Source organism: Poecilia reticulata, chromosome 17 (genome assembly GCF_904066995.2).
Source record: "Poecilia reticulata chromosome 17, P_reticulata-male-v2, whole genome shotgun sequence".
NCBI lineage: Eukaryota > Metazoa > Chordata > Actinopteri > Cyprinodontiformes > Poeciliidae > Poecilia > Poecilia reticulata.
This window is the reverse complement of record NC_088846.1, coordinates 7,776,641-7,792,585: the sequence shown is the minus strand read 5'-3', so window position 1 is coordinate 7,792,585 and position 15,945 is coordinate 7,776,641. Positions and strand designations below refer to the sequence as shown.

Here is a 15,945-nt window from a genome sequence, read left to right as displayed (position 1 = left end):
TTGTTGCGACATAAAAACACACGTCCTTCAATCGAATCAAATTCCTGCCCAATTCCATGTTCATTTGTTTAATTGAACTATACGATTGTTTGCTGTTTTTCTCTTATATAAAACAATCCTCTTTATTCAGATCACATCACCGTTACACACACTCCACTGTCTGCTGCGCTGCACCCACCGATCAAGTCATTACACGTGAAGAAAGGACCGACAGCCTTCTCAATTACTGCAGTAACGTCAGGCAGTCCACAGTACCAAGCAAGAATCCATACAGTGTAATTGTATTGATTTCGGGGTTTTTTTGTTTTTTTTTTCACCTGAATCTGTCACTTCAGATCTCACATCACACATTTCCCCTCCTAAAGCCCACCTTCTCCTCCTCCTGTTGTCCCGGCTTTGTTTTTTTTTGCCTCTCTTGACGTTTGGCCGTGGCGGACCGACAGACACAACTAAGTCTTGGCCCGTCTTCCCGTCACAACTCACTTTCGCAACAATTAAAAACGTGCCGCAAACGGCGAGTTCAAACCGACGAGGTCTGGGATGTGACAGTAAACAAACACAGTGACTGATTTTGACACGTTTTCTCTCTCTCCCCTGTCTGTCTCCAGGAGCTGCAGTTCGAACGTCTGACCAGGGAGCTGGAAGCCGAACGACAGATTGTTGCCAGTCAGCTGGAGAGATGCAAGCTCGGCTCTGAGACTGGAAGCATGACTAGCATCAGGTGTGTGTTGTGCCGCTGCTCTGACACCTGCCGCGTCCCCTCCTGTGTGTTTACCTGTGTGTTTGTCGGCTGAGCTCTTGCAGGTGACTGGCTTTTTCGGTCACGCCGGAGCTGCGCTTTCCGATTTGTGCGCTGGGAATTAACATTTCAAACAACAGTTTTTTTTTTTTTTTTTGTTTGGTTTTGTTATTTTTTTGCTTTTGAAGTCAGCTGGCGGTGTGTCACATCCTGTTTGTTCCCTTGCGTTCGCACACGCTTACTTAACAGCGTGGTAGTGACACTGCAGCATTTGGTTCACCTGTTTTACGTTTCAACGCACGTTTTTATTTTTGCTATTCTATTTGCCGTTCTTGTTCTCTTCACAAAATGAACTTATGAACCGCTCATGTTTTCCATTCTACAAGCTTGAGTAAAAAGCTTGAGATGGGAAATTATCCCAGTTTTAAAAAATCCAGAGTTCATCTTTTTTTCCTCAATTTCTTAGTAAAAAAAAAAAAAAAAAATTATAGCAGTAGGATATGATTTTTCTATATGGGATATCTGGTTAATTGTAGAAAATTTCTAAATGTGCTATCGCTAATGTTTGTTAGCATTAACAAACATTAATGCTAGCATTGATGCTAACATTAATGCATTAATGCCAAAGCACCATCTTATTAGTCTTTGAAGAAAATCTTGATACAGATTTCTAAGACTGTTTTTTTTTTAATTATCGTTTAATTGGTGCGTTTTATGCAGAAAAAAGTATTTGCAAAACAAATCACTTTAATCGTCACATTGTGTTTACTTTAGCTGACCTCACGCTAACACAATCTGCCATTATCTCCAATGTCTTGACAGTTGTTGTCAGATAAATGAAATATTCAATTTAAAGCTGAAAACGACAGAGAATAACTGGCCGTTCATTCAGAAAAACGAGCTGCGTCACCGGTCACCACCTCACTGCCAGAGTTCATATTTAGGAAGTGGCATAATCATGCGATAGTTAGCATGCAGAGAAAATGCAGAAAGGGATGTCACAATTTTGTCACTTTAAAATATTTCCGTGACGCATATGTCTTACATTAGAGTACAAGATTATAACTTGAGTTCTTAATTGTACGAAATCCAAGCTGCACGGACTTTAAAAAAAAATCCTGTCAAGTCTCTAATTTTTGATTTGATCAGCAGTAGTTTAAAAGGACTCAAACATATGAGAAAAAAAACTTTTAAGACAACAAAGCTCCTTTTTTCTGTGGTGTTTTATCAACCATTAAACACAGAAATCGGGGCTGGGAAAAACAAAAAAGCTGAAAATAATGAAAAATGCTATGCAGCTGTCATAATTGGCAATTTATTTATTTATTTTTTTGTTTAGAGCCTTGTTCCTTGTGATTAAGGGGAGAAAATTGTGCAGTAGGAATAAGAGGCTGTCAAACTTTTTCGCTGCTGAATGATTCTGGACCCTTATCCTTCCTCTGAGCCGAACCCAGACTGCATCATCCCCCCCTGCAACGCCCGACACACTGGTGCTAACACACTTAGCCTGCCACTCAGGACAGTGTGAAGTGATTAAAGCGCCCGGTCTCCGTTCCCATCTAACCCCTGCCGCCGTACTCCGACTCACAAATAGATGCGCGCAGCCCCATCATCTTTTGTCTTCTTTCATTCTGTTAAGTGAGCGGGGATCCTGTCTGTCTCCAGCTAATTACGCGGCCGCTTCTATAGGAATTGTAATTTCCATGTTGAGCGAACCAACAAAGAGCAGAAAGATGGTCTAAAATCCAACTCATTCAGCAATCTAATTAGCCGCTGCGTGTATTTAGCTCGTCTGTGTTTTGACAGGGGTTGCATTCAGAGCTTTAATTTAAAACAGCAGCAACATGGGATGAGAGAGAGAGTCCAGAAAGAAACATTTTCTTCTTCTTCTTCTTCCTCGTCGCCCAGATGGAGTTAAAGCTTCTGTCTTGCTAACTCGATTAGAAACAGGATGAGCGGCAGACCATCCTGCGTCTTCGTTTCTGTCTTTTATTTTTTTTTAAGTAATCACTGAATTGAACAACTGCAGCTTTTAAACTTATGTCACACCTTTTTAATTATTTCACATTTTGATCACAAAATTCACCATACTTCTTTTGGATTTTAGCCACAAAACAATAGAGAAGGCATAAACTTTCTGCCGTTGGCAGGGTGCGTGTGGAACAGGGTGCAGTTAGGTGAGACCAAAACTCAACTTTTTGTTTCACGTGCATTATGAACCAATATGGAATACGTTATGGAACGCTAAGGCTGCACATAACATGAGCACACTAAACACAGTGGCAGCATCATGCTGGATTTCTTAAAGGGACAGGGAAACTGGAAATGGTTGATGGGAGGTTGGATGGTGCTAAAGAGATCCAGAGCAGCCTTGAAAGAAAATCTATTAGAAGCACTTGAAGAATTGAAAATGGGGTTAGACCTTCGTTCAGAAATTGTTCCTAAACAGTCAAATCTGAAGTGAAGCATAACCAGGGGTCTGCAACCTGTGGCCACGGAGCCGAAAGCGGCTCTACACCTTCCACTATGTCTCTTAATAACTTAAAAATTAGAAGGAACCAGTTTATGTTTTTAAATACAGCTATAATAACAAGTTTTTAACCATTTTTCATATTTCCCCCTGCAACATTTGCACTGAATTTTAATAATGAATGACCAACCACATGCTTTTAGATCTGTTTTTTTGCCAACAGTCTGGAATTTCTGTGGTTTATCAAAAGAAATCCATCCATCATTTATGGTCATCTGTATTTTAAATGATCCAAATAGAAATAAAACACTGGTTCTTTAACCCTTCTGTGGCAAACGTCACAGTCAGACAGCAGAGAAGCAGATGGGTTGTCCGTTAGACCGTCAATTCCCAAAACGACACACACTTAAAAAAAAAAAAAATACTCGTAAAAGCGCACTTGGGGTCAATGTGAACCCACCAGACTGTGCACAACAGAGTAAAAATCTTGTGGGGTCTAAATAACCCCACCTCATGTGGGATGTTATCTGTTTTCCAAAATTCAGGTGACATTTGACTTATTTGGATGTCTTTTCATCAAATTGGCTCTTCGGGTTGTTAAGGTTGCAGACCTCTGGTCCAAACAGTGGGATTGTGAGCGACTCAGTCAAAGTGCAGAGCTGCAGAATATTAGGCAAACACTACAAAATCTTGTAGACACAGCCCAGAACCCTTGATGCTGGTATTGGATCAAAACAATGTTTTGTGTTTACAAAATATTGACTCAAGCAGACTCAACTCAAACAGGTGCCACACTTTACAGATTTTTATTTATTTTTTTGTTTGTTTGTTTTAATCATCACCATATTTTTGGGTCTGGTCCCTCTGAAAGGCCCGGATCTTTTCCTTCTTTTTTTGTTGTTGTCAGGTCGTGTCTATCTTTACAACTAGTAAACATTAGATCGTATCATTTCCACTCAAAAGCTCATCTACTCAACATCTCAGTCTCTAAATTGCCAAACATGACCAAATGAATCCACTCTCTTTCCCCCAAAACTAATTAAACACTGCGCTGCACGGTGAACCGGAGAGACGATTCCGTCTAAATCCAGTTAATCTGTAATGACATCAGCGTTTGTGGAACTCCTCTGGCTAGCGAGGCGCGTTGGTGTTTGTTTGATAAATTTGTCACTCTTATTGCCTTTTTTTTTTTCCTTCTTCTCTGGAGCATCAGCTCCCGTTTCCAAACGCAGACAAAGCACAAGTGCGCGGACCGAGGCGCTGTAAATATGATATGACCGACGCTATGAGAAAATACAATAGACCGTGTGGCATTTCCAAGCGCTTCGGCTATTTTCCGTGATAAAAAAAAAAAGTAATGAAAACGACGGAGGATGGGCTGCTTCCAATGTGATCAGTGTTGCCTTTGCTTTTTATTTAAATGTTCCTCCAGTGATTTGTTTCTGAATAGACTCGCTTCGTCTGCTCTTGTTCGGCTGGCCGTGTTGGGGGAAGCAAAATAAGCTGACAGAAAACATTGTCTTTCAGGGCAGTGTGTTATAGCGCGCCACCTCTCACTTACACACCCATAATGCCCCACTGTAATGCCGCCTACTGAGAGGCATATTCCACCTCGGTGCCTTGCTAACACTGTGGCTCCTCCTCAAAACCATGTATGACTGGCACACCTACCATTTAAAACTCCACATTAAACTGCTCAGAAGAGTTATTGTGACCAGTTAGTCACATTAGCAACAACAATCTCTCATTCAAGTCACAGTGTTTGCATCTATTTAAGAAAACCAAAAAGCCATATGAAGAAAAAAAAAATTTTTTTGTCATCTTTTTTTGCCCTAATTCGTTAGCAATGTTCAAAGTGTTGCAGTTGGAAGTGGCTTGGATGTTACCTGAAGCTTTGCACATTCACACAGATTAGTGACGCCAATTCTTTTAGAAACGCCTCAATCAGATTGGATGGCGAGCATCTGGGAACATCAACTCTCAAGTTGATGTTCTCAACTCTCAATTTGTCAATCAAGTTGTCAATCTTGACAACTCTCAAGATTGACAACTTGAGAGTTGTCAATCTGTTTGACAACTCTCAAGTATTGAGAGTTGATGTTACCTAAAACCTAAATCCAAATCTCATTTGGATTTAGGTTTAGACCTTGGATTATTCTAGGAGTTGATTTTGACCCAAATTCTAGGAGTTGATTTTGACCCAAATACTTTCATTCTGGCTGTCACTGTTTGTTTTTGGCTGTTTTCCTGCTAGAAGGTGAAACTCCATCCCAGTTTCAAGCCTTCTCAACGGGGTTTTCCTCCAGATTTGCCCAAAACCATGTTTAGCTCACTCCATCTTTCCAGCAACATTGACCAGCTTCTCTGTCCTTGTTAAACACCATGATGCATTTTAAGTTTTTCACCACACGAGTCTACGTCTCAAAGTTACATTTTCATCTCGTCTGACCTGATCACCTCCCTCCAGATGCTTGCCGTGTCACCCGAGTGCCTCGTCACAAACTGTAAATGGGAATTTCTTTAACCTTTTCTCTCTCCAATACCTAATATCCTCTTATAACTTTTCCCATAAAGCCCAGATTTGTGAAGTCCTCAGCTGATGGTTATCCTGTATTCAGGTCTGGCTGCTTCTATGAATGATGCTAACCCTATCTAGCCTTTTCAGCATGGATGAATTACCAAGTCTTGGGAGGTTTGCAGTGGTGCCTATGCTCTTAAAACTTTTAGTTGATGAGTTGAACATTGCTCTGTTAGATATTCAAAGTTTGGAATATGGTTATATAATTGACCTCTGCTTTAAAACTTCTGCAGAACCGTCTGCTGCATTTGTCTTAATGCTGCAGTCTGACTCTCTGAAGGCAGTCAGTTGCATGAATTTTTTAAAAAGATTCTTACATTTTTTTCACCACTTTCTGCTGGTCTAACATATGAAACCCCACAACAATACACCAAAGTTTGTGGTTGTTGTTTGACAAAATGGGAAAAGTTTGGACTGTAAAAACGATCTGTTGGAATAAGCCGCAGCCTTGACACAGATTCATTCAATGACCCAATCATCACTTTTGATGCCCCAGTGTCGGTCAGTCAGTGAGTGGGACAGACTTTCACATTACGTCACTGGCCCTGCTGTCAACATCCAGCTAGTTTTCTTATTTTTTTATTACTTGGTTCTGACAATTAGCATGTTTTACATCATTTTCCATTGAAGTCTTTTTAAGCTACACGCAGTCCTTCAGATCCAGACGCAGGTGTGCAGATTTCTTCCACACTCATGGTTTTAGCTTTCGCTTTGAAGCGAAGACCTCTATTTACCTACTTCTGTAAAAGTAGGAGGAAATAAAAACAAACACTTCCTGAAATTCGGTTCAACATTTAATAAAAATCCAGCGAAATGCATAACTGCAATTGAAACACATTAAAAAAGGAAATCTTTTGCTTAAATTTTTTGTTTTAAATAAATAATCAGATTGGTGGATTGGCTCCTGTTCAGCGAGTATTGCGACGCCTCATCATCACCATTTGAACCGTTTGTCTGCTAATCTGATTCACGCCTTTGTGCTTGCCTGTCTGGCTGCTGGCTGGGTGGAAAGCGTGCGTGTTTGTGCGAGTGTATGAACTGGCCACGAGCACGGCGCCCGGCGAGTCCCATCACGAGTCGTCTGGCGGTAGAATGTGACCCGTCTAGCCGTCCCAGCGAGGGCCTATTACCCAGAAGCTGTCAGGCCCGTCGGCTGCCAGCTCCGACTCACAGATCTGGAAATCTCTCCGCAGCTTTGCTAAGCTCTCCAGCACTTGCTCGTGTCAGAGAGAACGGCTCTAATAGGACCTTAAGGTTCGACTCTTGTGTGTTAAACGAGAGTCCCAAGCATTTAGTTCCCAAACAAATCACCAATGTTGACATGAAGGTTTAAAAATATTACGAATGAGGACGTGGAAGAGTTAAAATCTTAATAATCTTTAGGAAACGTTCCTCTTCTTGCTTCATCTGGTAGTAGATAATTGTGATTAACATCTAACTCCTTACCTGGTTTTGCACATTTTAATATTTTTGTCTAAAGATCTATTAAGGAAGAGGTATTATGTATTTTCCAGGCATTTTAGTGGCATTTTATAGAACAATCGAGTTACTATGCCACCTTCAGCAGTTATTAAAAATACTGTATATATCAGACATGACTCAAAAGACATTTCACTTTATACTTCACGCCTTCAAATTGGTTAAGCCCAAAATGAGTCATCATTCCAAAATGAGTCATAGCCTAAGTTTGAAGTCATATTTCAATCTTATCAGCATTTTTTTTCTGCCTGGGGGCAGTATTAATATTTCGCAGCAGCCCAGCCAGAGTCTTGACTTGAATCTGATAGGAGATCTGAGGGATGTTAACTACCATCTTTATTTTACAGCTTCTATTTATTTTGACGTTGAATTCATGTCAACTTCCAGGAGAAATGGTTGACATTCTGCCATTTGTAGTTCTTTAAGAAGAAAAAAAAAATCGGAAATCAAATTATGGATTAAACAACCTGACATTTTTAAGCCACATGGTCCAGCAATAATTACCAAAGGGAGGAATAAAACAGACAAAACGTCGCCTCTTGAGGGGCAATTTATCCTACAGGCCGTCTCGTTTGACAGTCGTCACACAACTCTGTGCTTTTTATCGCGTAAAACATGATGAGGTAAAACTTTTCTTTTGTATCCATGAGACTAAAACGTCTGTTTCTGTGTGAAACAACAAGAGGCAGACTTTCACATTTGAGACGTCGCTGATGCAAAAGACAAGGAGAACAACGGGAAGTCAGGATGAGAAGAGAGAAAAAGATTGAAACGGGGAAACGAGACAAGCCAGGGCTGTTGGTTGGGGTCCAGTCTCCTGTTATACGCCCCCCTTAACCTGCTGCTATGCTAACACTTACAAACATGCGCTAATTTAGCACGAGTCACTTGGAGCCCAGCCGCTCTTAAGACTTATATCCTCCACAGTCACAGACAGACCCCATCTGACAAACTCAGCTGTGTGTGTGTGTGCGTGTGTGTGCATGCGTTTGTTTGTAATACCTTGTGGGGACCATTTTCCTGCCACATACGACAATGTGGGGACCAAAGCCTGGTTCCCACAAGGAGAAATGCTGTTTTTGGGTCAGGGGTCAGATTTAGGACTAAGGTGTGAATTGAGTTTTGGATAGGGTTAGGGTAAGGGTAAGGTTTAGGCTGAGGAAATGAATGGAAGTAAATGGAAAGTCCCAACAAAGACAGCCACGCAAACGTGCGTGCGTGTTTCTTGTGCTAACCGGCTCCTCGTGTTCACAGTCATTTGTGACTGTATTATTGATCAGTCAGCAGAACAGAGACAGGACTGTCACAGCTTAGCTGTTAAAAAAAAAAAAAAAACCTCTTTAGTCTCTACACACACATGATCACCACACTGATGAAGATTGCATTTAGTGCAATCTTGCAATCTTCATTATGCACATAAATTCTTCCAAATGTAGTTATGTATTTACGGTGACTTGAAAGAGGCCTCGTCTGCAACACGCCAGCTTAAATAAGATTTAGGTTTGCATTATTCATTTATTCGTTTATATTGAGATGTTTTTTCTTGTTTTGTTTTTTTTTTACCTTATTCCCTGATATTTTTTCCCATGCCATCATTTAGAAATCCTCTTTTTGTTGCCACTGCACCTGTTTCCAGCTTTTATGGAATAATTTAAGCAAGTAGTGTTTTTACAGCTTTCTTGATGTCTTCCGTTAGATTTATCAGAACATGTGAACAACCTTTTCTGTGGTATTTACAACCCCACTACCTTTCAGCCCAATCTGTGCTATCTTTAGCGCTGGCAGTTTTACCATTTTAACAAAGTTGCTTTGCCGGAAACTATACTGACTCAGAGACGGAGCGTGAAAGCACACGAATGGCAGCCGGCGTACAGCGGGCTGCGTCCGAAGCCAGCGAAATTTATCTGACATCTATCCAGCCAGAGAGAAGACGGTCAGAGCTTCAGCTTGTCCGTCTGACGAGAAACGCAAAGAAATAGTCTGGAAAAGACCCAAACGAGCTGCAACAGAAACAGGCAACGGAGGGAAAAATCAAATGTTTAATTACTGGAATAGGACCAGATATATATATATATATATATATATATATATATATATATATATATATATATATATATATATATATATATACACACTGCTCAAAAAAATAAAGGGAACACTTAAACAACACAATATAACTCCAAGTAAATCAAACTTCTGTGAAATCAAACTGTCCACTTAGGAAGCAACACTGATTGACAACGGGGACCCTCGTCGGGTCAATCAGTGTTGCTTCCTAAGTGGACAGTTTGATTGAGATAATGGAATTATTCTGCGGTGGCGCGGCTAAGCATCGCATGTAAAGGAATAGCCTTTTTGCCCTCCAGCATTGTTCGCATGCGCAAAATTTCCTTATGTAAACAATAACATGCAGGGGGTCTAGATTTGTAAATCCGATTATAATTAAGTCTGTGCCTCACCAGCTATGAACCTCACCGCACGTCACTGATATATATATATAAATATATCCAAAGTGCTGTATAATAAAAATTCTCCAAATAGTTTATTAAAAAAATACACAAGCCAGGAAAATATGATCTGAAAGGAATCGAGAAGATACTGTGTATGATGTCTGGAAAAGTATGAGATTTGATTTTAGTGTTTTGTGTGTTTGGAGAAGTATAGAAAAAGGCAAAATGAGGAAGGAAAATTCCTAATTTATTATGTTTTCCCATTCATCCATTCATCTGATTAAGAAATGGCCAAAAACAGAGTCTCTAGTACAACTCTAAAATTGACATGATAAATGTTAGATTTTTGTGTGTGTGTGATAAATACACAAGAACTAAACTGCTTCATGACTACTCATCTTTAGAAAGTGACTGAAACATAATAAATAATAATAAATTAGCATATTTTGAAACGGCACAAACACATTACTGCCCTTTACTTTTTATTGGAAACAAGGGAATTGGTAAAGTTTGTGATATAATTCCATCCAAAGGTTTGTCAAGGTTGGACCTACTTGATCAGAAAAACATCACTTCATCACACCAGCGACCGACAACGAGCATTTAGCGCTTATAGCATCTGTCCAACTACCCAAATACATTACTAATATGTAAAAAGGTGAATGTGGGACACAATATAAGAAACGTATTGCTTTTTAAAAAAAATAAAAAATGTGTCCAGGGTGTACAAAATGGTTGTGATTTTGCCATTTTACATTGTGCCACAGTGGAAAATGGCATGGAACAGTTCAGCACAACAAAAACTGTCTCTGAATCCACTGTGGGTTAAGTTCATACCATAACATGTAAAACCTTTTCAGTGTTCAGTGCATTTTATTTGTATAAGACCCATAAATCAGAAGTCCTTGCCATGAGAAGAAGAAAAAAAAAAGGTCAGACGTTGCTTTTCCGATGGAGCGATGCGTTATGATAGATTTTTCTGGGAGAGGAGGTTCTTCACCACCGCAGCATCGTCTACACTCATGGCGTTCATCTCTTTTGTTTTGGAAGAGCAGCAGATGAGAGCATGTCAGAATGCGTTCTGTGAACAAAGCTGACACGCTCATCCCATTATAAGACAAATCTTCAGTTCGCGCAGAGAGAAAGGCTCTGCTGTCTCTTTAATAAGTGGCTTCTGAACAGCTATCCCAATGGGGGGATTTTTTTTGTCTATTGACAGTTGTACTTATTTATAGCTTGAGTCAGGCTCTGTATTTCGAACACAGATAACTGGAAGATCTCGTTCACATCCCACAAGGGTAAAAAAAAAGAAGTATTGATAGTTGGTCTAGAAATGTATAATTTCTTCTGGTAGATTCTTTTTCAGATGTTCTCTTACCAGTGTGACTCAGCTGTTTTCCAGCGAAACCTCAGTGATATTTTCTTCACTGAAACATCCAGCGTCTTTTTCACATTTTGTTAGTTCTGCAGCCATCACTTTATATCTGTTTACACATACGTTCTGCTGGCGTATGTGATACGCCAGCAGAACGTTGCAAGTAATGTTGAAGTAAAAGGAAAAAGATACTTGTTTTTTTTGTTTTTTTATAGTAAACATCTTTATTTACATTCATCCATTGCGTTATGAGGTTTTAGGCTCTTTCTTGTTGCAGTTTCAGCTGCAACAAGAAGTGTTGCAGCTGTTTTGTTGTGTGTCTCGACAAACTGCACATCTACAGACTGAAAAATAGTGTTCATCTTTCTTCTCATACTGGATGAAGTGGCTGGGAACATGATTTATTTTTATTCTTTTTACAGTTTTGTCATCATTTCTCACTTGGACTTAAGTTCGCACTCTGACTAGACCCTTCTGACACATGGAAATGGTTTGAACTGAACCATTATAACGTGTCACTGTGCTGCTGAAATACTTGACATATCTTGGTGTACTAGAGTGCAGTGTGCAAAATAAAACACACACTATGCTTTTCAAGTTTTTCTGTGTACAAAAAAAAAAACAACTTGTCATTTTACTTCCTCCTCCCAATCATGCACTACTTTATGTTGGTCTATATTATAAAATCCGATGTGCTATATACGTCCAGTTCAGTCATTATTTATTTGATTAGTAATTTAATATATTTATGTGTTTATATTTTTGGAAACTACTTTCCTCACAATGAGTTTTGCTTGAACTTGATTGCATGAAGGAATCCTTGCGCCATCATTTCTGGGCGGATCACTGAGCGGTTCTGGACATGCTTCCTGATCTCACACTGAGAACCAACATGGCTCTCCCCTCGCCCCATTTAACTCCTGGCCCCGAGTCAAAATGGCTGCCTCCCACACTGGCAGACTAGGTAGTCAGTTTGACCAATTTAGTGGGTTGTGGGAGACTTCTGCTTCTCTGTCTCTCCGTCTCTTTCTTTCTCTCTCTCTCTCCTCCTCCTTTTCTCCCCCCAGCCATTTGTTTGGGGCATGTGGACGGCCTAGCAGAAATGGCGAGCTGCGCCTCATCCTGCTGCGCTTTAATCACTTGCTTCAAAGGGTCTCGTGTTTCTCTCCCTCCTCCTCGGGTGTGGGTGGGTGTGGGGGGGAGGCGGAGGGAGAAAGGAAGCTCCACTTCTCCTCCTCACCTCAGTGGCCGTGCATCAGAAGCAGGCGAGATGGATATCTCCCGTCACCTTCACTGTCCTGCCTCCGTCCTAATCTGCCGCTGCAGTGCCGGAATGCAGCATTATTTTATTACCTTGCGCCTAAATGGGGGCGTAATCTGTTTCTTTTCCGCTTCTCCTGTGTCTCGGTAGAAATGCGTCTGCGTGCGCTGCGGAAACACAAAATCTCACTGAGTATTTTAGGTTTAGTTTATAGTGCAAAATATTTGAAATGGAGCAAAAACCTAAGCAAGATATAAGAGGTTGTTTTAAGTCAATAATTCCTTGATATTGATGAAAAAGTACTGGTTCAATTGGCAGATTATTTCACTTATAACACATTTTTCCTATGCTAAAGATGAAATAATCTACCAATAGAACAAGTACTTTTTAATCAATATTAGGGGAATTAAAATAATCTCCGATATCTTGCTGAAAGGTAAGTTAGTTTTGTCTTATTTCAACTGTACTAAAATATTTGCACTATTGGATCAAAATTACTAGAAAGGTTTTTGTTTGGCTCCATGTGGAAACCAGAGTCATTAAAACCTGAAGTTATATTTTCCTCCAACCTTGTTGTATTTGAAGCAGGGGGCAATGAGAAATGACACTCGTAAAACAGGTTTTTACCTTTTTAAGCAAACCCCAAAAGAAAGTAATATGTCAACAGCTTAAACTATCTTTAGCATCTCATGCTAGCACTTACCTGAGCTTGTAATTTGTCAAGGACAAACTACTTAATTTGCATGGGGTCAGCAAAATCCATGTCTGTATTCACATTAATAAGTAACCCAAAAAAAAAAAAAGGTGCAGTTATCAAACTTAAAGATGTATTTTTATTTATTTTTTTCTGGTGTTTCCTAGCATTCTTGTTTTGATTACCACATTTACACTAATTCCAAATTTCATAGCTATTTATGTGACTGTAAATATGGGAAATATTTCATTTATTTTAAAGGAATTCCTAGGGAATCTCGTTATTTGTGGCACCAGTGATGAAATATTCTTGTTGATGGGTTATTTTTCATTCCTGAAAAAAAAGACAGAATAATTAAAGGTTGGATTTTTTATTTTTATTTTAGATTTAACTTCTTTCCTTAAGTACAGAAGCTGTTTATTATAAATCAGTAGCCATACGCAATAACCCCTGGTTTTTATTCCAGTCTCGGTTCGTCTTTAGCTCTTAAATCCAGTGCATAACTCAAGGCCGCCCTAGAAGGTCAGACTCCATCCCACCTTGAGTTGAAGAATTTAATTCTGTCCGATTATGTCACTCCGCCATGCATTACACGCCGCCCGGCTACTCTGACTCATTCTGCCCAGCCGTCTCTGGAGGCTTTCGACATTTTCGACCTGTTCATTTCTGCCCTCTCTTGAGATATGAGGCGCGGCCGAGTTAGATAGCACCTGTACAAAGCGGCAACGTTTAGCCATTGTTCCCGCATAAAGCGTAATTAGGTAGAATTAATCTGAGTGGCTAAGATAAAGCGCGTGGCTACAGTGCCGCACTGGGATCGGCCATCTTTCTGCTCAGGAGGTAATTAGAGGCCCACAATAGGCAGTCTGGACCGCGCCGGCCGTCCCCGCTGAATGCCCGATGCCCAGCTTTTGGTCGCCTCTTTCGGCACCGGGAATTTCACGGGTGGAGATGTACTCGGCTTACATCTCCCTCTGCAGGATGATGAGTCTCTTTATTTGCAACGTTGTCTCTTCCGTGCGACGCCGAGCAACCTGAGAACGACCTCTGTGACGACATTCAACCTCAACAAGCCGTTGGTCTCTACCTTTCCTGCAATTAACAGTGACGCAGTTGAACCTTAACGTGGTGGCAGCTGACATTTCGCTCCAATCTCGGCTCTAAGTAGAAGTTTAAAAGGCAATTTGGAGTGTTAGAAGTTTAATGACGATTTAAGAAGCACTTATTGCAAAACGGACGGGCAATTCTTAAGTTCTGCTTTTATTACTGGACTCTACTGGGCGCAATCTAGAACTGAATTAAACTGATGCGAGTCCAAAATAATTGGCTGAGATTGGAGCTGTATTTTCTTCAAGAAATGTCTTATTATTATTTAGTTTTCTTTCCCCAGCTAATAATAAACGCTGAGCACTTATTCACAGAGTTTACTTTTCTAAAAAAAAAAAATAAAAAAAAAAAAAGTTTCTCAAATTCCCGCAACTCAGACACAATCTAGTTGATGAGTTTATTAACTTACAGTCATCAGGAAAATGTCTAATCCTCCTCATCCTCCTTATTATATAATGCACAATGAGTAACTTCATCTTTCTCAGGGAAAATGAAGCATCCCCAGAGAAATATCTCAGTCTTTCCATTTCTGAAGCTGTTTGATTCAGTTGTTGTTTTGCCGATTATATTATCAGATCGATGGAGCCACCCAGGCGTCTACTGTCTGACCTCCAGGTACACACCAGACAGGTTCTGAGTACAGAACAGAAATACTGGACACAATTTGGAGAAGATGTTTTTTTGTTTTTTAGGATTACAAGAGGACGCCAGAGTACCAATGCATGCACAGGATGAACATGCAAACTCTATGTAGGAAGGTTCTGGTCATGGTTCAAATCTTGAATCCATACAGTCTAGAAAAACTCTGCTAGAGCAAATTGGAGTAGATGGTAACTGATTAGAAACCGACCCTTTGCCTTTCTTTTGCTTTTTTTTTTTTTTTTTTCTACAATAAGGTGAAGTGGAGTCTTTTTGTCTTCACTACATCATATAATTGAGTTGGAATATTTTTAGTTGCTTCCAATCGTGATACCTTGTGATGTCATTGAAAAGATTCCCTATTGAATTCAGAGTTAGCCTCTGATTAGCAGCAGGCTACATCACCTGTATCAGTTAGCATTGCATGTAAATTAAAACAGGGCAGACAGGTGCAGTGAAATCGGACGTTTACTGCATCTGAAGGAGTTTAAGATTAAAAGAAGCTAAAAAAAACAATATCTGCATTACGTTGCCTCTTGAAATCCCCAAATGTCTCACCCTGTGTTGTTTAAAGAAACAAAGATGGCTTCTGAACTGGAATGTGTTTGCGGTTAAAGAGTAGCTGGTCCTCTCCTGGATGGCAAGAGCAAAGGAGTTTAGTAAAGTGTAGAAAGCTGGTAGTACTGCTTGGAGGGGAATCATTGGTCTCTGAAGTGACTCCGGTTTGTCACGCTTGCTCTTTAGTGTTGTGTTATAGGGCAGTTTTCCCAGGGTTTATGGGAGACACACTGTCTATTTCATTGCTGGGGATAAAAAGGACAAAAAACAAACAAACAAAAAAAAGTTGTGACATTTACACAATGCTTGCTGCTGCAAACTGGCCTTGTAAGTCCAAAGTGTGTGAGACCTGCACAGAGTGGGTCTAACACCAGCTTCTTCTCTAAAGGTCACACATTTGGGATCATATCCTGTTCAGGCTTCGCCCGCCGGCATGCAGCAACAACAAGAAGCTGCAGCTATTACCTTAGCAACAACACAAATACACTGTGGAGGATTTGAATGTAGCAGAATCCAGGCTGTTATCAGATACTTGGCAGTCGTATTCAGCTTTCTTATGAACGGCGTTGGCTTATCTCTGTTTTTGTAAATGTAA

At 40.2% G+C, this 15,945-nt stretch overlaps 1 protein-coding gene across 5 annotated transcripts in view; it reads left to right on the top strand.

Moving 5' to 3' along the window:
* The window catches only part of ctnnd2b (catenin (cadherin-associated protein), delta 2b), a 176,720-nt gene that overhangs the window by 76,822 nt on the left and 83,953 nt on the right, over positions 1-15,945 (top strand). For all 5 annotated transcript variants that reach the window (XM_017310043.2, XM_081598154.1, XM_081598153.1 and 2 more), the window contains exon 3: positions 609-721. In XM_017310043.2, the coding sequence (XP_017165532.1) occupies positions 609-721 (113 nt within the window). The remainder of the gene's footprint in view (positions 1-608; positions 722-15,945) is intronic.